The sequence below is a fragment of the Canis lupus genome (assembly GCF_048164855.1).
Source record: "Canis lupus baileyi chromosome 4 unlocalized genomic scaffold, mCanLup2.hap1 SUPER_4_unloc_1, whole genome shotgun sequence".
Taxonomy (NCBI): Eukaryota; Metazoa; Chordata; class Mammalia; order Carnivora; family Canidae; genus Canis; species Canis lupus.
The window spans coordinates 656,518-679,123 of record NW_027326406.1 but is presented as its reverse complement, the minus strand read 5'-3'; the positions used below and the strand labels follow the sequence as shown (position 1 = coordinate 679,123).

The window sequence follows — 22,606 nt, the reverse complement described above, 5'->3', positions numbered from 1 at the left end:
GTTTAAGAATAACCTAGAGGCTTGTTAAAATGCAAGTTAATAGACTCAACTCCCAGTTTTTTGTTTATGTGGATCAATGTTGGAGTTTAGTGATATGCTGTTTAAAATAAAAGCTACAGGGATGCCCGAGTGGTTCAATGGTTGAGCATCTGCCTTCAGCTCAGGGTGTGATCCTCGGGTCCAGGGATCTAGTCTTGCATCAGGCTCCCTGTAGGGAGCCAGCTTCTTCTTCTGCCTATGTCTCTGCCTCTCTCTGTCTCTCATGAATAAATAAATGAACTCTTTTTTAAAAAGCTACACTTTTTTTTTATATAGTTAGTACTTGGACCACATTTTGAGAACAGGGAAAGAAGGGTCTCTAGCTTGGGCTTGTTCATCTGTTGTTGTCCTTCTATTCATTTACAAAGTGTGCCAAGTGGCATTTGTAGGGAATCATGATATCTCCCTGAGTATCCTCATTTAGGAAATAGTAAATCTATGATTCCCTGGGTATTTAGGATTCTTTTGTATTTTAGTAATACAAAAAAAAAAAAAAAGAGTGAGCTTAGCTTTTTTCTTCTCTCTTTTCTCTCTTCTCTCTTTTCTTTCTTTCTTTTTGTTTCCTTTCTTTCCTTCCTCTTTCCCTTCCTTCTTTTCTTTTTTCTTCTTTCTTTCTTTCTTTCTTTCTTTCTTTCTTTCTTTCTTTCTTTCTTTCTTTCTTTCTTTCTTTCTTTCTTGTCCTCCCCACCAAATATATATATATATCTACTTGATTCAGATCAACACATTACTTAAATTATTTCACCAATCTTTATGATCACCTTTACTTATAGAGATTTCCATTGTAAGATATCTGGATTCCATCAAATTTCGCTTCTGGTTGCTGATTAATTTTGAGCAAATCATTACTTGTCAGTAGAGTGACATGGAAAGATTAACAAAGGTTGTTGAGGATGGTACTAGATTCGACATCTAGATGAAAGAAATACTGAGTTTAAAAACATTGTTAAGAAGGGGTAGAATAACTGAGGAAACAGCATCATTATTTTGAAAACTAGAGTATATAGAAAGAATTTGGGTGAGAGAAGAAATATTTTAATTAAAAATAACATTTTAGGGCAGCCCCTGTGGCTCAGTGGTTTAGCACCGACTTCAACCCAAGGTGTGATCCCAGAGACCTGGGATTGAGTCCCACGTCAGGCTCCCTGGAGCCTGCTTCTCCCTCTGCCTGTGTTGTGTCTCTGCCTCTCTCTCTCTCTCTCTCTCTGTTTAGTGAATAAATAAAATATTTTTTAAAAATAACATTTTATAGTTTGGAATTACTAGCGTATGATTTAAAAATCAAGGACTTGCTAGTAGTCAACAGCTTTTTCGTCTTTAGTACTGACTAGAAGGACATCGATGTCAAAATAGAAAGAGCAGTAACTTTGAGCTCAAAAGACTTGGTTTTTACCATGATTTTTTTCCAAATTTTTGAACTTGGTTAACTCATTAACCTTTTTGATTTCTACTTTTTCTTCTATAAATTGAAAGTAATACCACATAGAGTCGAAAAGATAGATGCATGTTATGTTATGTAAGAATGCTTTGAAAATTCTAATACTCTTATTTGACTATAAATGGAGAAATTGGTGCTATTGGGATGAGAAGGTGAAGTGAGAAAAATGAGAAAAGAGAGGAGAAAATGTAAATATAAGGGGGAGAAGGACAGGAATAAAAAAATATATTTGTACAGAGTGGCTCAGTAATGCCAACAATTGCCTCGGAATTTCTTGTTCCTTTTCAGTTTTTTAAAGCTCTGGAAGAAGTTGGACAAAAATTGTTGCACAATGCAGGTGTTTAGCTTTGATTTTACTAGAGAGTTTATGGGATCATTTTTCTGTTTTTATCCTTCTGATAACAAATGAAATAAATAGAAATATTTATATTATGAAACCAAATATTATATTGAATTTTAGTAGAACGTTATGGTTTACATTACTGTATTTTACATAGGAATAACTGGGCTTTTTTTTCTCCCCTTCTGGGCATCTTTTTTTAGGTGCTCAGAGTAGTTTTATAAAGCTTGAGATAGTTCTTACAATTCAAAGTAGTAAAATATAGAAAGTACTGCCAATTTGTTTAGCAAATTATTCTAACTTGAGAGAAGCATAAAGAATGTGCTGACCAATAAGATTTTTTCTTTTGATTTTTTTATGATAGCTTTATCAAGACATAATTTATGTACTGTAAAACTCACTCATTTAAAGTATACAATTCAAGGCGCCTGGGTGGCTCAATCAATTAAACATCTGCCTTCAGCTCAGGTCATGATCCCAGAAATGTCTGCTGTCAGCTCAAGTCATGATCCCAGCGTCCTGGGATTGAGTCCTGCAGCAGCTCCTGCTGCTCCCTCTTCCTCTGCCTGCTATTCCCCCTGCTGTGCTTTCTCTGTCAAGTAAATAAATAAAACCTTAAAAAAAAAAAAGGGAAAAAAAGAAAAAGAATTTATAGAGTATACAGTTCAGTAGTTCATAGTATATTCATAGAATTATACGAGCATCATCACCATTAGCTAATTTTAGAATGCTACTAAGGGATTTTTAAAAAATAAAATATTAGTAAATTATCTTTGAAGATTTTAAGCTAGTTGTATATATTAAATCTCATTTGTATCTGTATAAACATATGATGCCTAGTACATGTACCATCAAAAGCCTTTTACTGATAATTATTTAGAGAGAGAGGAAAGTATATCTTCAGGTAGATTTGAGCATATTGAGAGTTTTCAAATGTAATCTCTAGCCTGATTGATTGTTACATTTCTGGATCTAGCCACTAGTCAAATTTTAGGACGCATGGACTAAAATAAGCTGGCATACATGTCTATTCTCTCCTTCAAACTTAAGTCAAATTTGGAGGCTCAAAGAGGCCTATAATTCTTTCTACTTTTAGGTTATCTTGCTCTCAGAAATGACCGATAATTGCAGTAGAAAGCGGAAGCAAAACATTCTCTGTTTTTCCATATGACTTCATAGTTGGGCAGGGGCTTCTCATCCGGGCTTCTCATCTGGCCTCTTCTCCTTGTTGAGAGGTTCAGAAATTGAGATGGAAATTAATACCTAGTAGACTTTCTAGAGATGATGAGGAAGAATTTGATACAACTTGAAACCCATGTTCTCATAATTTATACAATCAGAAATATTCAGTAAGGATATCTAAGTAAGTCTCCCTTCAACTTCCTAAATGCCCTCTCCCTTGTCCTTCTTTTAAAGGATCTAATTATCTTATCTTTACTGTTTAGTTATATGTAGGTCTTTCAGTTTTTCTACAGTATTTCAAATATTTCTGTTTTTTTCTCTTTTGATACTGAGAATTTTCTGCCTTTCTTAGAGTGTCAGGACTATATTCCAGCATAGAAAATTTGCTATAGGAATTTCTTATGCTTAACAATAATTTCTTATGCTTACATTATAAAACAATGTAAGTACTGTATTCATATTTTAGGTAATTATAATCAAATGTATTTAAACAGAAAATATATTTAAAATAGGAAAGCTTTCTTCAGCCATGGTAACTTTGGGTAATCTTATACTGTCATCAACAGCATGAAGTGTATAAATATTTTGAGCATGCTAACCATGTCATTGTTAAAATGACTTAGATATCTTCTTAGTAATCTGCTTATAACAGCATGTATTTAGAAATACACCACTGGTAGTTATTTCTGGTAGTTATTTTTGTGACTTTAACCTCAAAAAATTAATGATTTACAGAAATTATGTGTATACTTTTCATAAATTAATAGATAAATTATAGATTTATCTCTTACAGCCATAGACTCCTAAACTAAGTTATTTCCAGGAGTGTGACCTCTTGTAATGAGCTCCACGTATTTATGAAAAGTAGATGTCCTTATATTTATTATACAAATACCATTAGGCATTATGGAATATCTCCTTAGATCTGAGTTTCACAAATGCCAGTCCTTGGACTTCTGGCAAACTGGCCTTATCAGAATCTGTTGTCCTAAATAGAGCTTTACAGAATTTAAAAAAGTAAATCTAGTTATTATTCTAATTATTCTATCAATCTTTATGATTTATACACACACAAATAAATATACCCCTATATATGTAAAAATGTAAAAATCACCTCTTTTCATTCAAAATCATATCTTGCAAGTCCATCATATTAAATAATCATACCATAATTAAAAAAAAATCATACCATAATTACTCTTTTCCAAACATCATATTAAAGTAGTTTAATTATTTCCTTAACCTTGGTCAGAATGAACTTAAAACTGTCCCAGATAGAAAATTTATGTTATTCTTAGTCCATCAGATTTTTTGGATGAGTTTTATTTTTATTTTTAAGATTTTATTTATTTATTTGTGAGAAAAACAGAGGCAGAGGCAGAGAACGAAGCAGGTTCCCCACGGGGAGCCCGATGTAGAACTAGATCCCAGGACCTACCTGATCTAGATCATGACCTGAGCCAAAGGCAGATGCTCAACCACTGAGCCACCAAGGTGTCCATTGGATGAATTTAGAACATATTTTCTGTTTACTTGAAAATTAAAAAATACTGTTCCATTCTATACCCTGAGTGGCCTGGCTGAAAAAGTGTCCTTTGTTATCCAGTCTGTGGTATTGCCTTACATGCAAAGCCCTGTAGTAAAATGCCTTTGAGCATTTAAGTTACTGAATCTCAAGAATGACTTACTTTGAATTAAGCTCTGTGCTAGCAAAATAATTTGCTAATAGCATTTTTTCAGAGATAATTAGTATTCAGACTTATTTCTAGTGATGACAACCTGTAAAAATCAGTAAAAGTCTCAGTGCTCAGATCATGTCCCATTTTCAAGTATTTATTTCATTCAAAAGTACTTGTGACAAGCTGCGAGATATATGATGACATATTCTTAAAAACTCTGCATCTCTAAAGCAGGTTTTTTTTTTCTAAAGCAGGTTTTGATGTTTATTTTTACAACTTAGAGGGAACAATAAAAATCACAGTCTCAAAAAAAAAAATTACAGTCTCAAATTCTTAGTTTCACTTAAAAAAAAAATTAGGGCCAGGAACTAAAAGAAAAGACTAAGCCAACTCAGTATGTCTTAATTTAAGGGTTATTAACTTAAGGCTATAAATAATCTAGTAGTTATTTGGTAATTTGAGTCATATATCACATATCAAGAACCTGAAAGTAAAGAAAAACACATTTGGCTGGTTGAAATAAAACCCAAGATACTCAGGCCTGTTTACTGTTGAATGACTCAATTTATTATGTTAGTAAGGCCAAACCCAAAGTTCCACTGGGCAATAGGAATGAGAAGGGCAAACATTCATTCATTCAGCAAACATTTATTATATTCCTACTATATATGAGATTTGCATTTGTATTTTCCTCTTTCTCAAGAGGGGAAGGAGGAAATAGAGATTTTATGTTAAGATAATGCAATCTACTCTTGCTTCTGTCATCTCGTATTACAAAAAAGTTTATTATTTGTTTTGATCACTACCAAATTGTCAAGTAGAAAATAATAATGCTACACTGAGATAAAGATGCTATGATAGTTAGCTAGGTTCACTCACTTTCTGTGTACTCCCTTACGTAGCCTCACCTCAATAGGACTTTTGCAGTCTCTTGCGTTATGGAAATTAATGATATACTTGTGAATGCCAGTAATTTACTGTATTAGGTTTTAATTAGTCTTTTCTGATATTTGAACTATAAACCATGTTACTGAAATTTTTACACAGCTATAGGAAAAGGATGAGTCTGTTTACTTTCACTCAAGGTAGCTGGAGACAGGAGGAGAGAATCTGAAGAAGACCAGAAGTTCTTTGCTGCTTTCTTCCCCATCTTTTCACACTATCCTGTACTTATATTTTAAAGCACAAAAGCTCATTGACTAGGTTCCAGTTTCTTGGTTGGGGTATTCCCACTGTGCCCTTACCTTTCACTGTTAATAGTCCCCTGTCTGTCTCCAGACCTTTTGTTTTCTCTTGCTGAACATGTCTGTTTGTGAGTGTTTCTTTAAAATGTGTTATACTTTCTCTTGTGTGGGTGCTGGTTTCTTAGGCTATAGTTTTTTGTCATATTTGGGCTTGACTTCACCTAGTTCTATACAATCATGACTTTGCTCCCATCTTCCTTTGACTAAAGGATAAAACTTAACTTTTTATTTCTTATCCTTTCAGGGAAAAGATTTATGCCTCTTAAATCTGAAGGCTTAAAACTTTCTCAAGGCCTACCCAGGGTTGTTCTCACGTTTGGTTCAACACAGACTTCTTTATTGTAATTTAATAACTGCTACTCTTGGGACGCCTGGGTGGCTCAGTGGTTTAGCTCCTGTCTTCGGCCCAGGGCGTGATCCTGGAGACCCGGGATCGAGTCCCACATTGGGCTCCCTGTGTGGAGCCTGCTTCTTTCTCTCTCTGCCTGTGTCTCTGCCTCTCTCTCTGTATCTCTCATGAATAAATAAATAAAATCTTAAAAAAAAAAATAACTGCTACTCTTTGTGGGTCAGGATAAAGGCAAAGAGGGTAAGAGTCTTCCTTTTTCTCTGGTGGCCTCTTACAGAATTCACTGAAAACACATACCTTCTCTAACTTTGTTACTTTGGTAAGAAGCAGATAAAATCTTTTCTGTTTTTGAGAAAAAGTTTTTAGGAGACATGCTTCTCACATTCATAACAGAAAATTATGAGCTCATTCAGAACTTTGGGACGATTCTTTTATCAAGTAGAAAGAGGAAGAATTTCCTTCCTTCCTTCCCTTAGTGTACTTAAACCTTTATTTTCAAGCTAAGCTATAATTAGTTCAGCTACAGTATGTAATAAATGGGACTTTTATAGTCTTTTACTTGAATCTCCATTTGTAATAGATAATATCATGTATATTTTATATTATTGCATATTATATAATATATATATATCTGTGGGAAGATGTATGAAGGATGCCAAAGTGGTTTACAGATGAACTTTTGATGAACACTTATATTCTAAAAAGCAAGATATTTATTTTTCTTTTGAGACTAGTAAAACTAGAATGTAAATTTGGCAGTGACCATAATTTAGATTGATTTACCTTTCTTAAGCTATATTTCTGTTGTGTACACTGTGGGAAGGATTTATTCCTATTACTAATTTAAAATGAAGAATTTTAAAAATTATTAAAATACTAAGAGATCTGCTGAGGTACAGATGACATAAAATATATTCAAAAGGGGGGAAAAAACATAAGGGGAATGCTTTCTGAAACAGCTTTTGAAATAATCTCATTTTAATGTCCGTAGAAACCTTAGATCTATTTCATACCTTTTGCTTATGATTGAATAGTATTTAATCACTTCTTGCAAGAGTATCTCTGTGATATTTATACTTGATATAAATTTGTTGGTCAGTCTTTTTTTTTTTTTCTTCAGATGGAGTAATAATAATTGTTTCTGGATTTTATTTTAACTTTTTTCTCAGTTTTTAAGATTTCCTTATTTTGTTTTCCCCCTGGCAGTTTTTTGAATAGTAATATGTTTGCCTATTACTAATTAGTTTTTCTTTAATAACAGATTTATACTTAAAACTGGAAGATGTGACCCATAAATTTAATAAGCCCTGTATTATGGATGTAAAGATAGGGCGAAAGAGTTACGATCCTTTTGCCTCATCTGAGAAGATTAAGCAACAGGTCAGCAAGTACCCATTAATGGAAGAGATTGGGTTCTTGGTGCTTGGCATGAGGGTAAGAGTGATTATTGGTAACATTTCTCTTTACTTGTTCTTCCCTTGAAAAATGTAGATGTTGTTATAATACTTATATATTAGAAGATAATATATTTTGGATTTGGGTTGTCCATATCTCCCCAATGCAGGCAGAGATTTTAATCTCTTTTGTTCACTAATATATGGTCAGTGTATGGAATGACTCTGATTCATCGTATGTAATTAATAAGTGAATGAATGGCTGAACCACTGGACTATGACTCTGGTAATTTTATTTTAAAGGAGCTTAAGTTTACATGCAAAATAATGTGATAAGTAATGTGATATTATTTATGATTTTTCCACAGAAAGGTACTAAGTTTTTATATTCCTTTTTTTCTATATTTTTAAAATAGAAAAGGGAAATTAAAAATTAGGTTTCAGATTCAGACTATATTTTAAAAGTTGTCTTATTTGCTCATAATTCTGTAGGTTGACAGTCCGAGTAGGGCTCAGGTACACAATTTGCTGATCTCACTTAGGGTCCATGAGGGTCCACTTAGGGTCCTCATTTGATGACTCAGCTAGGGCTTAGATGGTCTGAAATGACCTCGGTCTCACGTCTGGGAGGTGGTACTGTTGGCTGAGCCTTTTTCCCTGTGATCCCTCATGTTCCAGAAGGCTAGCTGGAGCTTCATCATATTCCATGAAGCCAAGCATGAGAGCTACAGGAAAGCTTAGGAAGTCATTTGCTGTCACGTCTATGGAATTATATAGGAAAGAGTAAATCACAGGGCCAACCCATATGATAGGGAAAAGAAACAGATTCCCCTTCTGATGGTTGGAATAGAGAAGTCACAATGTAAATGGCAGTGTGCACAAGGATGGGAGGGATTGTTGAGGCCATCTTTGCAAATAGTATGCCACATTTAAGTAATGTAGATAAAATCCTCTAAATAAATCATATGCCTTCTAGGTGTGTGGAGATAAAATTTGTACATATGATAAATGATTGATTACCTATATGAGCATAATGGGTAGTTTTGAAATTCATTGTGTAAGATATATAGGTTTTCATTTTTATTTTTAAATAGAGTTTATAAGAAGTATATATAGATGAATTGTTAATGTGATGGTAACAACAGCACAGTTGAATTTGGTATTCTGATTATAAATAAAACCAAAGAAATATTATACAGTTATTTCATTTTAGAAAACTATAATTAAATGTGGATATATGGTAAAGAAAAAAGAAAAAAAGGGTAATGGAATAATGTTAAAACAAACAGAGAATAAACATCCCACAGGAATCTAACTGGGCAACTATTTAAACCTTCACTGTTGTCAAATCTCTCACCCTCCCACTTTCCTTCTCACTTTTAGCAGGTGACTTTGCCTTCTGCTTCAGAAAAAAATAAAAACTATCAGACTGGATTTCCTTTAATTTTCTGTTAACAGATGTACATACCTAACCTTCAAGTACTTTCATTCCCTCTTTATTTCTTCCTCCTGTTGAAGAATATTTCATCCTCTTGTCTAAGCATAACCCTTCCCTATGTCCTATGGATCTTGGTCCCTCCCACCTCTTTAGGAACCTAGTGCTATTGATTCTCTCTTGTTTTTCTTATATCTTCAACTTCTGTTTCTCTCTCCTAACTCTAACTTTGTTTTAAATGTATTCAAATTGCTCAACTTTTTCAGTAATGAAACATCAAAACCTGCCTTTACTGTGCTCTGCCCTCCAGTGGTGGATTCAACTTGCTTCCCAGAACTGAACCAGTTATTTCCATTGCCTTTCCACTCAGTATTCTTTTATATTTTTAATGATTTTACTTATTTATTTCTTTGAGAGAAAGCACATGCACATGCCATGTGCAAGTGGGGAAGGGCAGAGGGAGAAAGAGAATCTCAAGCTGACTCCATGCTGAGATGGAGCCTGATGGGGGGCTTGATCCCATGACCCGGAGGTCATGACCTGAGCCAAAATCAAGTCAGCCCCTTAACCTACTGAGCCACCCAGGCACCCCTCCACTCAACATTCTTAAAGTTACTCCAGTTTAGCTTCTATTCTATCATCCCTCCAGATTTGCTCTCACTAAGGTCCCTAAAAACCTTGACAATCTCCATTGTTACTAGATCCAAATGACAGTTTTCATTATTCACTTTACTTTGAAAACAACTTTCAGTTTTAAGTCTTTCTTGAAACTTTCCTCTTGGGGTTCATGACACCCTCTCCTGCAAAGACACTTTGCAGTCTTCTTTACCAGTTCATTTCTTTGTTTATTCTTTAAATGTTGTATTCTGCTCAGTTCCATCTTAGTCCCTCTTTTTCTTTCTATTTCTTTTTGTTTTTAATTGATTCATTTTCATTTACAACAGTAACACCCAAATGTATACCTTCTGCCTCTGGTTTTTCTTTGCTCTCCTAGTCTGTATAGCTAGATCTTTACCTGGATAATGTCAAGACATCTAGAACAAATACATAAAAAACTGTTACATCCCTGTTGCAAACTAACATCCACAACAATAGTAACATTTCTATTATTCCTTACCCCAATAAATAGCACCACCATACATACAGTTTTACAAAGGAGAAAACTTGTACTATCACATCTCAGAATCATCCATCAGTCCTATTGATCTTAATTCCCATAATCCCTTTCCAGTCTCTAGTCTCTTAACTGATCTTTCAAGTTCAGTTTTGCTTTCTTCCAATCTGTTGATCAAACATTGCAAAAGTATATCTAATTATGACATTCCCCTATTTAAAAACTCTTCAGTGGGTTTCTGTTACCTTTTGGGTACATACATATACAGGATAAATAAGACCTTGTGTCATTTGGTGTTCTTGGGATGTGGTTTCACCAAACAAGGAGAAGTTGTTCTGTTTGTATTTTTTTAAATAACAGCTTTATTTAGATATAATTTATATATCCTTCAATTCACTCATTTAAATATAAGATTCACAGGTTTTAGTATACTTGCAGAGTTGCACAACCATCACTACATTCAACATCAGAATATTTTCTTCACCCTCAAAAGAAATGTCATACCTATTAGCAGTCACCTTTTTCTTCCGGTCTTTCACCTCACCCTGATCTACTTTCTGTCCCTATAGATTTGCCTCTTCTGGAAATTTCATATAAATGGAATCATACAGTACAATAGGTGGTCTTTTGTGCCTGGATTCTTTCAGTTAATGTTTTCAAAAGTTCATCCATGTTGTTGCATATGTCAGTATTGTATTCCTTTTTATTGCTAAATAGTATTTCATTCTCCATATATACCACATTTTCTTTATCCATTCATTTATTTTTATTTTTTATTTAAATTCAATTAGCCAACATATTTACATCATTAGTTTCAGATGTAATTTTCAATAATTCGTCAGTTGTGTATAACACACAGTGCTCATCCCATCATGTGCCCTCCTTAATGCTCATCATCCAGCTACCCCATCCCCCAACCCACCTCCCCTTCAGCAACCCTCAGTTTGTTTCCCAGAGTTAAGAGTCTCTCATGGTTTGTCTCCCTCTCTGATTTTTTCTTTTTTCTTTTTTCTTTTTTTTTTTAAATTTTTATTTATTTATGATAGTCACACAGAGAGAGAGAGAGAGAGGCAGAGACACAGGCAGAGGGAGAAGCAGGCTCCATGCACCGGGAGCCCGACGTGGGATTCAATCCCGGGTCTCCAGGATCGCGCCCTGGGCCAAAGGCAGGCGCTAAACCGTGCACCACCCAGGGATCCCCCTCTCTGATTTTTTCTATTCAGTTTTCCCTCCCTTCCTTTATGGTCCTCTGCACTATTTCTTATGTTCTGCATACGAGAGAAACCATGTGATAATTGTCTTTCTCTGACTTAATTCAATAAGTGTAACACCCCTCCAGTTCCATCCATGTAAATGGTAGGTATTCATCCTTTCCGATGCTGAGTAGTATTCCATTGTGTATATATACCATATCTTCTTGTCCATTCATATGTCGAAGAACATCTCAGCTCCTTCCACAGTTTGGCTCTTGTGGACATTGCTGCTATGAACATTGGGGTGCAAGTGCCCATTCGTTTCACTATGTCTGTTATCTTTGGGGTAAATACCCTGTAGTGCTAGGTCAATTGCTAGGCCATAAAGTAGCTCTATTTTTAACTTCTTAAGGAACCTTCATACTGTTTTCCAGAGTAGTTGTACCAGCTGGCATTCCCAACAACCGTGCAAAAGGGTTCTCCTTTTTCTACATCCTCGCCAACATTTGTTATTTCTTGCTCTGTTAATTTTAGCCATTATCACCGGTGCAAAGTGGTATCTCATTGTGGTTTTGATTTCAGATTTCCCTGATGGCAAGTAATGTAGAGCATTTTCATATGTCTGTTGGCCGTTTATGTTTCTTCTTTGGAGAAATGTCTGTTCATATCTTCCCATTTCTTGAGGGGATTGTTTTTTGGGTGTTGAATTTGATAAATTCTTTAAAATCTTGGATACTGGCCCTTTCTCTGGTACGTCATTTGCAAATACCTTCTCCCATTCTGTAGGTTGCCTTTTAGTTTTGTTCACTATTTTCTTTGTTGTGCGGAAGCTTTTTATCTCAATAAAATCCCAATAGCTCATTTTTGCTTTTGTTTTGCTTGCCTTTAGAGACATGTCTTGCAAGAAGTTCCTGTGGCTGAGGTCAAAAGGTTTCTGCCTGTGTTCTCCTCTATGACTTTGATGGATTCCTATCTCACATTTAGGTCTTTCATCCATTTTGAGTTTATCTTTGTGTATGGTGTAAGAGAATGGTCCAGTTTTCATTCTTCTGCATATGGCTGTCCAGTTTTCCCAATGGCATTTATTTAAGAGACTTTTTTTTCCATTGGATATTCTTTCCTACTTGTAAAAGATTAGTTGAACATAGAGTTGAGAGTCCATTTCTGGGTTCTCTATTCTGTTCCACTGATCTATGATCTATGTGTCTATTTTTGTGCCAGTACCATGCTATCTTCATGATCACAGCTTTGTAATATAGTTTGAAGTAAGACATTGTAATGCCACTAGCTTTGGTTTTCTTTTTCAACATTACTCTGGCTATTTGGGGTCTTTTCTGGTTCCATACAAATTTTAGGATTGTTTGTCCCAGCTCCTTGAAAAGTGTTGATGGTATTTGATAGGGATTGCATTGAATGTGTAGATTTCTCTGGGTAGGAAAGACATTTTTAACAATATTTATTCTTTCAATTCATGAGCATGAGGTGTTTCTCCATCTCTTTGTGTCTTCAGTTTCTTTCATAAATGTTCTTAGTGTTTAGAATACAGACCCTTTACCTCTGGTTAGGTTTATTACTAGGTATCTTAGGAGTTTTGGTACAGTTGTAAATGGGATCAATTCCTTAATTCTCTTTCTTCAATCTCATTTTTAGTGTATAGAAATGCAACTGATTTCTGTGCATTGATTTTGTATCCTGCCGTGATGCCAAATTGCATGTGAGTTCTATCCATTTTGGAGTGGAGTCTTTTGAGTTTTCCACATACAGTATGATGTCATCTGCAAAGAGTGAGAATTTGACTCCTTTGCCAATTCGAATGCCTTCTATTTCTTGTTGTTGTCTGATTGTTGAAGCCAGGACTTCATGGTGGATAATCGTTTAAATGTACTGTTGTATCCTATTGGCTAGTATCTTGGTGAGAATTCTGGCATCTGTGTTCATCAGGGATATTGATCTGTACTTCTTTTTGTTGGGATTATTGTGTGGTTTTGGGATTAAGGTAATGCTGGCCCCATACAACGAGTCCCATTTCTATTTTTTGAAATAGCTTCATGAGAATAGGTATTAGTTCTTCTTTAAATGTTTGGTAGAATTCCCCTGGGAAGCCATCTGGCCCTGGACTTTTGTTTCTTGGAAGGTTTTTGGAACTGCTTGGAACTGCTTCAGTTCCCTTTCTAGTTATGAATCTATTTAGGTTTTCTGTTTTTTCCCATTTCAGTTTTGGTAATTTATAGGTTTCTAGGAATCCATCTATTTCTTCTAGAGTGCCTAATTTGGTGGCATATAGTTGCTCATAATATGTTCTTAAAATCATTTGTATTTCCTTAGTATTGGTTGTGATCTCTCCTCTTTCATTTGTGATTTTTTTCGAGTCTTTTTTCTTCTTGATAAGTTTGGCTAGGGGTTTACTTATTTTTTTAATTCTGTCAAAGAACCAGCTCCTAGCTTCGTTGATCTGTTCTACTGTTTTTCTGGTTTCTGTTTCATTGAGTTCTGCTCTATTCTTTATTATTTCTCTTCTGCTTGGTGTAGGCTTAATTTGTTCTTTCTCCAGCTTCTTTAGGTGTAAGGTTAGCTTGTACATTTGAGATTTTTCTGATTTTTTGAGAGAGACTTGTATTAAAATGTACTTCCTTCTTAGGACTGCCTTTGCTATATCTCAAAGGTTTTGAACCTTTGTGCTTTCCTTTTCATTAGTTTGCATAAATTTTTAAAATTCTTCTTTAATTTCCTGGTTGACCTCTTCCTTGTTTAGTAGAATGCTCTTTAACCTCTAGGTTTGAGTTCCTTCCATATTTCCTCTTATGATTGAATTCAAGTTTCAGAGCATGGTGGTCTGAATATATGCAATGAATAATCCCAGCCTTTTGGTATCAGTTGAGACCTGATTTGTGAACGAGTATGTGATCTATTTTGGAGAAAGTTCTATGTGTAGTTGAGAAGAATGTGTATACTGTTGCATTAGGGTGGAATGTTCTGAATATATCCATATAGTCCATGGTGATAAATGGTTCTACACCCCCTTGCTTTCAATTTGGAGGTGTCTTTAGGTCTATAATGATTCTCTTGTAGATGGCATAGGGATGGGTCTTGCTTTTTTATCCATTCTGATACCCTCTGTCTTTTGATTGGATCATTCAGTCCATTTACATTCAGAGTACCTATTGAAAGATGTGAATTTAGTGCCATTGTATTACCTGTAATATCACTGTTTCTGTAGATTGTTTCTTTCTGGTCTATGTTATTTTTTGGCTCCCTCTTTGCTTACAGGATCCCCCTTAATATCTCTTGCAGGGCTAACTTAGTAGTCACATACTCTTTCAGTTTATGTCTGTCCTGGAAGCTTGGAAGCTTTTTTTCTCCTTCCATTCTGAGTGACAATCTTGCTGGATAAAGTATTCTGGGCTGCATGCTTACCCAGTGTGTGTGTGTGTGTGTGTGTGTGTGTGTGTGTGTGTGTATGCTGCATATATCATGCCAGCCCTTTCTGGCCTGCCAGCTCTCTGTGGATAGGTCTGCTGTTGGTCTAATATGTCTCCTCTGTGTTAGGAATCTTTCGTCTTGAGCTGCTTTCAGGATTTTCTCATTATCACTGAAATTTGCCAGCTTCACTGTTACATGTTGGAGTATTGATTGGTTTTTGTTGATTTTGGGAGGGGTCCTCTCTATCTCTTGGATATGAATGCCTGTTTCCTTTCCCAGATTAAGGAAATTCTCAGTTATGATTTGCTCAAATATACTTTCCAGCCTTCTCTTTCTCTACTTCCCTCCCTCCCCCTCTCTCCACCCTCAGGCACTGCAATAATTCTGATGTCGGTTCTTTTCATGGCATCACTGATATCTCAAAGCCTCTCCTCATGAGCTGTTAGTTGTTGTTTTTTTTTTTTTTTCTCTTTTCCACAGGTTCCTTCCTTTCTATCAACTTGTCTTCTATGTCATTTTTTCTCTCTTCTGCCTCATTTATCCTAGCCGTTAGAGTGTCCCATTTAGATTGCACCTCAGTTAGAGTATTTTTAATTTTGCCCTGATTAGATCTCATTTCTCCAGTAAGTGATTCTCTAGAGTCTTTTATGCTTTTTTCAAGCCCAGCTAGTAACTTTCTAATTGTTATCCTGAATTCCATCTCTGACATTTTACTTAAATCTGTATCAGGAGGAGGAGGGCAAGATGGCAGAGGAGTAGGTGCCTCAACTCACCTGGGCCCACCAACTTACCTAGATTACTTTCAAGTCATCCTGAAAACCTACGAATTCGACCTGAGATTTAAAGAGAGAACAGCTGGAATGCTACAGAGAGAAGGGTTTTCACTTTTAGCAAGGTAGGAAGGCAGGGGAAAAAAATTAAAAAGAATCAAGTGGGGGAGGGCCCACGTGTCGTGCCCGGCTAAGGCCGGCTGGCAAAAGCTTCCCAGGACAGGAAAGCCCAGTCCCAGAAAAGCAGGAACTTTAAAAAAAGCCGCACCAGATTCTTCCTGGATGGAAAGGCACTTAGCCGGGAAATCGAGCAGAATCGTAGGAGGGGCAGTGGAGCCTCCAGTCACTAATAGAGGAAGGGCACCCATGTGAAAGCGTGCCACAGACTGTGGGCCAATCTCAGTAAAGGGCTGGAGCACACCTGGCAGGGCCTTGGGGATAAACCGGTGGGTCAGGTGGGGGCTCCAGATGGAGGGGTCTGCACCCTGCTGCCTTTGGGAGCCCCGGCCCCAGAGCGTGATTCCAGCTGGACAGGTCCCAGATCCCAGGGTGCTGGGTGGACAAAGCTAGCGATCCAGCACTCCCCCCAGGATAGAAGGAGGCGGGGAGGGCACAGGACAGCGAGGACTTACCTGTGCAGATCAGCACACCCACGCCGCCCCGGGACCATCTAGGCCAGTGCAGACTCAGAGACTGCAGTAGTTACTGGGGGAGCTGACTCCAGGGCTGGAGATCTGGCAACCACCAGTGTTGTTGTTCCTCCTTGTGTCACCTTATGCCTGGGAGAGGCAGGGCCACCAAGGAACAGAGGATTCATGGGGTAATAAACAGCTCCCACTGAGCCTGGCACCCAGTGGGGGCGAGGCAGCTCCCCCAGGTACACATACCTGAGAGTCAGCACAGCAGGCCCCTCCCCCAGAAGACCAGCTGGAAGGACAGGGGAAGAGCACGTTCTTGACCAAGCAGCCCTGGAAAGCTCCAGAGGAAGTCGAGGGATTTACAGTATACAGAACCAGAGGGCACTCCCTTTTTTTTTCTTCCTTTTTCCAGTACAACTCGGTTTTATATGAGACTGTTAATTTCCATTTTTTTCTCTTTTCTGACATTAACTACAACATTTTACCACCTCTTCATTTTTAAGATTCTTCCTTTTTGACTTTCATATTTCTATAATTACAGGTCCTAGATATATTTTCCAATTCTAGGTTCCCTTCAAAATAATCAACTTAATTTTGAGAGATATACAAGATCTGTTTTTTCTGTTTTGTGTTGTTTTCTCTACCTCATTTTGTTCTACAAGGGCAGAAGTTAATACCTTCTAAAACATGATCAGCATGCACCCAGACCAAGTGGTGTACGGTGCTGTTTCATTTTGTGAGATTCCTCATTCCCATTCTGCCCCTCTCTTTTATCTCATTTATGTTTTGGTGGTCATTGTTAGGGCCCTCTACAAGTATTTCTGGTTTATATAAATTTGGGACTGAGCATTTTCTAACATACAGAACTTAATATACTCAGAAACAATAGGATCACCCTCTAGAACCCTTCTGATAGACTACATTCTCCCTCCACTACAAATTCATCACCACCAGCATCTCCCAGCAACCCCCTTTGGTTTCTTCTCCTTGTTTTTTCTTTTTTCTTTTCTTTCTTTTTTTTCTCTCTTCTTCTTTAGGATTCCTGGCCTTTTATTTTTTACCACTTTGTTTCAAAATTTGTTTTTCACTTTAATGGTCCTTTTATTTTGTTCTGATCTTTGTTTTCAATTTCTGGTCTCTGACCTCAGCAGAATTATCTAGGGTGAAATTTACTTAGGTCGTGGTTGATATTCTTGACACAGGCCACTCATACAGCCACTCTGCACTGAGCAAAATGACTAGAAAGAAAAATTCACCACAGAAGAAAGAATCAGAAACAGTACTCTGCCACAGAGGTACAGAATTTGATTTACAATTCGATGTCAGAAAGCCAATTCAGAAGCACAATTATAAAGCTACTGGTGGCTCTGGAAAAAGCATAAAGGATTCAAGAGACTTCGCGACTGCAGAAGTTAGATCTAATCAGGCTGAAATTAAAAATCAGTTAAATGAGATGCAATCCAAACTAGGATTAGTCCTAGTTTGGTCCTAACGACGAGGGTTAATGAGGTAGAAGAGAGTGAGTGACATAGAAGACTAGTTGATGACAAGGAAGGAAGCTGAGGAGAAAAGAGAAAAACAAAAGATCATGAGGAAAGGTTAAGGGAAATAAATGACAGCCTCAGAAGGAAAAATCTATATATAATTGGAGTTCCAGAGGGTGCCAAGAGGTACAGTGGCCAGAAAGCATATTTGAACATAATCATAGCTGAGAACTTCCCTAATTTAGTCAGGGAAACAGGCATTCAGATACAAGAGATAGAGAGGTCCCCCCCTAAAATCAATAAAAACCGTTCAACACCTCGACATTTAATAGTGAAACTTGCAAATTCCAAAGATAAAGAGAAAATCCTTGAAGCAGCAAGAGACAAAAGATCTCTAACTTATATGGGGAGAAATATTAGATTAACAGCAGACCTCTGCACAGAGACCTGGCAGGACAGAAAAGGGCTGGCACGATATATTCAGGGTCCTAAATGAGAAGAACATGCGGCCAAGAATACTTTATCCAGCAGGCTCTCATTCAGAGTAGGAGGAGAGAGAAAGAGCTTCCAAGATAGACAGAAACTGAAAGAATATGTGACCACCAAACCAGCCCAAAGAAATAATCCACAACAACAGGGACTATTATGATGACACTAAATTCATATCTTTCAATAGTAACTCTGAACATGAATGGGCTAAACGATCCCATCAAAAGATGCAGGGTATTGGACTGGATAAAAAAGCAAGACCAATCTATTTGCTGTCTACAGGAGACTCATTTGAGACCTAAGGATACCTCCAGCCCGAAAATGAAAGGTTGGAGAACCATTTACCATTCAAATGGTCCTCAAAAGAAAGCAGGGGTAGAATCCTCATATCAGATAAATTAAAGTTTATCCTAAAGACTATAGTAAGAGGTGAAGAGCGACACTATATCATACTTAAAGGATCTATCCAACAAGAGGACCTAACAATCATGAATATTTATGCCCCTAATATGGGAGCTGCCAAGTATATCAATCAATTAATAACCAAAGTAAAGACAAACTTAGATAATAATACACTAATACTGGGAGACTTCAACACGGTGCTTTCTGCAAATGACAGATCCTCTAAGCACAACATCTCCAAAGAAACAAGAGCTTTAAATGATACACTGGACCAGGTGGATTTCACAGATATATACAGAACTTTACATCCGAATGCACTGAATGCACATTCTTCTCCAGTGCACACGGAACTTTCTCTAGAATAGACCACATACTGGGTCACAAATCAGTTCTCAATTGATACCAAAAGATTGGGATTGTTCCCTGCATATTTTCAGACCATAATGCTTTGAAACTTGAACTCAATCACAAGAAGAAATTTGGAAGAAACTCAAATGCGTGGAGGTTAAAGATCATCCTGCTAAAAGATGAAAGGGTCAACCAGGAAATTAGAGAAGAATTAAAAAGTTTCATGGAGACTAATGAGAATGAAGATACAACCATTCGAAATCTTTGGGATACAGTGAAAGCAGTCCTGAGAGGAAAATACATCGCAATACAAGCATCCCTCAAAAAATTGGAAAAAACTCAAATACACAAGCTAACCTCGCACCTAAAGGAACTGAAGAAAGAACAAATAAAACCTACACCCAACAAAAGAAGAGAGTTAATAAATATTCAAGCAGAACTCAATGAAATAGAGACCAGAAGAACTGTAGAACAGATCAACAAAACCAGGAGTTGGTTTTTTGAAATAGTTAATAAGATAGATAAACCATTAGTCAGCCTTATTAAAAACAAGAGAAAAGACTCAAATTAATAAAATCACAAATGAAAAAGGAGAGATCACAACCAATACCAAGGAAATACAAACAATTTTAAAAACATATTATGAGCAGCTATACGCCAATAAATTAGGCAATCTAGAAGAAATGGACACATTTCTGGAAAACCACATATTACCAAAGCTGAAGCAGGAAGAAATAGAAAACCTGAATGGGCCAATAACCAGGGAGGAAATGAAGCAGTCATCAAAAGCCTCCCAAGACACAGAAGTCCAGGGCCCAATGGCTTCCCAGGGGAATTCTATCAAACGTTTAAGAAAGAAACAATACCTATTCTACTAAAGCTGTTCTGAAAGACAGAAAGGGACAGAATATTTCCAAACTCCATTTTATGAGGTCAGCATCACCTTAATTCCAAAACCAAACAAAGACCCCACCAAAAAAAGAGAAGTATAGACCAATATCCCTTATGAATACAGATGCAAAAATTCTCAACAAGATACTTGCCAGTAGGATTAAGAAGATTATTCACCATGACCAAGTGGGATTTATCCCTGGGATGCAAGGCTGGTTCAACACTCGTAAAACAATCAATGTGATAGATCATATCAACAAGAGAAAAAACAAGAACCATATGATCCTCTCAATAGATGCAGAGAAAGCATTTGACAAAATACAGCATCCATTCCTGATAAAAAATCTTCAGAGTGTAGGGATAGAGGGAACATTCCTCAGTATCTTAAAAGCCATCTATGTAAAGCCCACAGCAAATATCATTCTCAATGGGGAAACATTGGGAGCCTTTCCCCTAAGATCAGGAACATGACAGGGATGTCCACTCTCACCACTGCTATTCAACATAGTACTAGAAGTCCTAGCCTCAGCAATCAGGCAACAAAAAGAAATAAAAGCATTCAAATGGGCAAAGAAGAAGTCAAACTCTCCCTCTTTGCAGATGACATGATACTGTATATAGAAAACCCAAAACACTCCATCCCAAGATTGCTAGAACTCATACAGCAATTCGGTAGCGTGGCAGGATACAAAATCAATGCCCTGAAATCATTGACATTTCTATACACTAACAAACTGAAGAAAGAGAAATTAAGGAATCATTCCCATTTACAATTGCACTCAAAAGCATAAGATATCTAGGAATAAACCTAACCAAAGAGGTAAAGGATCTATACCCTAAAAACTATAGAACACTTCTGAAAGAAATTAAGGAGGACACAAAGAGATGGAAAAATATTCCATGCTCATGGATTGGCAGAATTAATAGTGTGAAAATGTCAATGCTACCCAGGGAAATTTACACATTTAATGCAATCTCTATCAAAATACCATGTATTTTCTTCAGAGAGTTGGAACAAATCATCCTGTGATTTGTGTGGAATCAGAAAAGACCTGGAATAGCCAGGGGAATATTGAAAAAAAACAGAGCCTGGGGCATCACAATGCTGGATTTCAAGTTGTACTACAAAGCTGTGATCATCAAGACAGTATGGTACAGGCACAGAAGCAGACACATAGATATGGAACAGAATAGAGAACCTTGAAATGGGCGCTCAACTTAATGGTCAACTAATATTCGACAAAGCAGGAAAGACTATCCACTAGAAAAAGGACAGTCTCTTCAATTATTGGTGCTTGGAAAATTGAACAGCCATGTGTAGAAGAATGAAACTAGACCATTCTCTTATACCATACACAAAGATAAACTCAAAACACAGGCAACACCCTTTTTGAACTTGGCCACAGCAACTTCTTCCAAGATACATCTATGAAGGCAAGGGAAACAAAAGCAAAAATGAACCATTGGGACTTAAGATAAAAATCTTCTGCACAGCAAAAGAAACAGTCAACAAAACTAAAAAACACAGAATGGGAGAAGATATTTGCAAATGACATCTCAGATAAAGGGCTGGTATCCAAGATCTATAAAGAACTTATTAAACTCAACAGCAAAGAAACAATCCAATCATGAAATGGGCAAAAGATATGAACAGAAATTTCACCAAAGAAGACATACACATGGCCAACAAGCACATGAGAATATGCCCCGCATCACTTGCCATCTGGGAAATACAAATCAAAATCACAATGAGATACGACCTCACGCCAGTGAGAATGGTGAAAATTAACAAGACAGGAAACAACAAATGTTGGAGAGGATGTGGAGAAAGGGGAACCCTCTTGCACTGTTGGTGGGAATGTGAACTGGTGCAGCCACTCTGGAAAACTGTGTGGAGGTTCCTCAAAGAGTTAAAAATAGATCTGCCCTATGATCCAGCAATTGCACTGCTGGGGATTTACCCCAAAGATACAGATGCAGTGAAACGGCAGGACCTCTCACCCCAAAGTTTATAGCAGCAATGTCCACAATAGCCATACTGTGGAAGGAGCCTCGGTGTCCATCGAAAGATGAATGGATAAAGAAGATGTGGTCTATGTATAACAATGGAATATTACTCAGCCATTAGAAACGATAAATACCCACCATTTGCTTCGACGTGGATGGAACTAGAGGGTATTATGCTGAGTGAAATAAGTCAATCGGAGAAGGACAAACATTATGTGGTCTCATTCATTTGGGGAATATAAAAAATAGTGAAAGGGAATAAAGGGGAAAGGAGAAAAATGAGTGGGAAATATCAGAAAGGGAGGCAGAGCATGAGAGACTTCTAACTCTGGGAAACCAACAAGGGATGGTAGAAAGGGAGGTGGGCAGGGGGTGGGGGTGAGTGGGTGACGGGCACTGAGGGGGGCACTTGACAGGATGAGCATTGGGTGTTATGCTATATGTTGGCAAATTGAACTCCAATAAAAAATATACAAAAAAATCCGTATCAATTAGATCTGCAGCAAAAGATGTGGTATATATATATACAATGGAATATTACTCAGCCATTAGAAATGACAAATACCCACCATTTGCTTCAACGTGGATGGAACTAGAGGGTATTATACGGGGTGAAGTAAATCAATCAGAGAAAGACAAATATTGTATGGTCTCATTCATTTGGGGGATATTAAAATAGTGAAAGGAAATCAAGGGGAAAGGAGAGAAAATGAGTGGGAAATATTAGGATGACAACATGAAAGACTTCTA

The 22,606-nt window shown here is 36.9% G+C and overlaps 1 protein-coding gene across 1 annotated transcript in view; it reads left to right on the top strand.

Annotated features, from left to right (window-relative positions):
* The window catches only part of IPMK (inositol polyphosphate multikinase), a 60,754-nt gene that overhangs the window by 21,225 nt on the left and 16,923 nt on the right, over window positions 1-22,606 (top strand). The window contains exon 4 of the mRNA XM_072818815.1: window positions 7,533-7,705. Within this exon, the coding sequence (XP_072674916.1) occupies window positions 7,533-7,705 (173 nt within the window). The remainder of the gene's footprint in view (window positions 1-7,532; window positions 7,706-22,606) is intronic.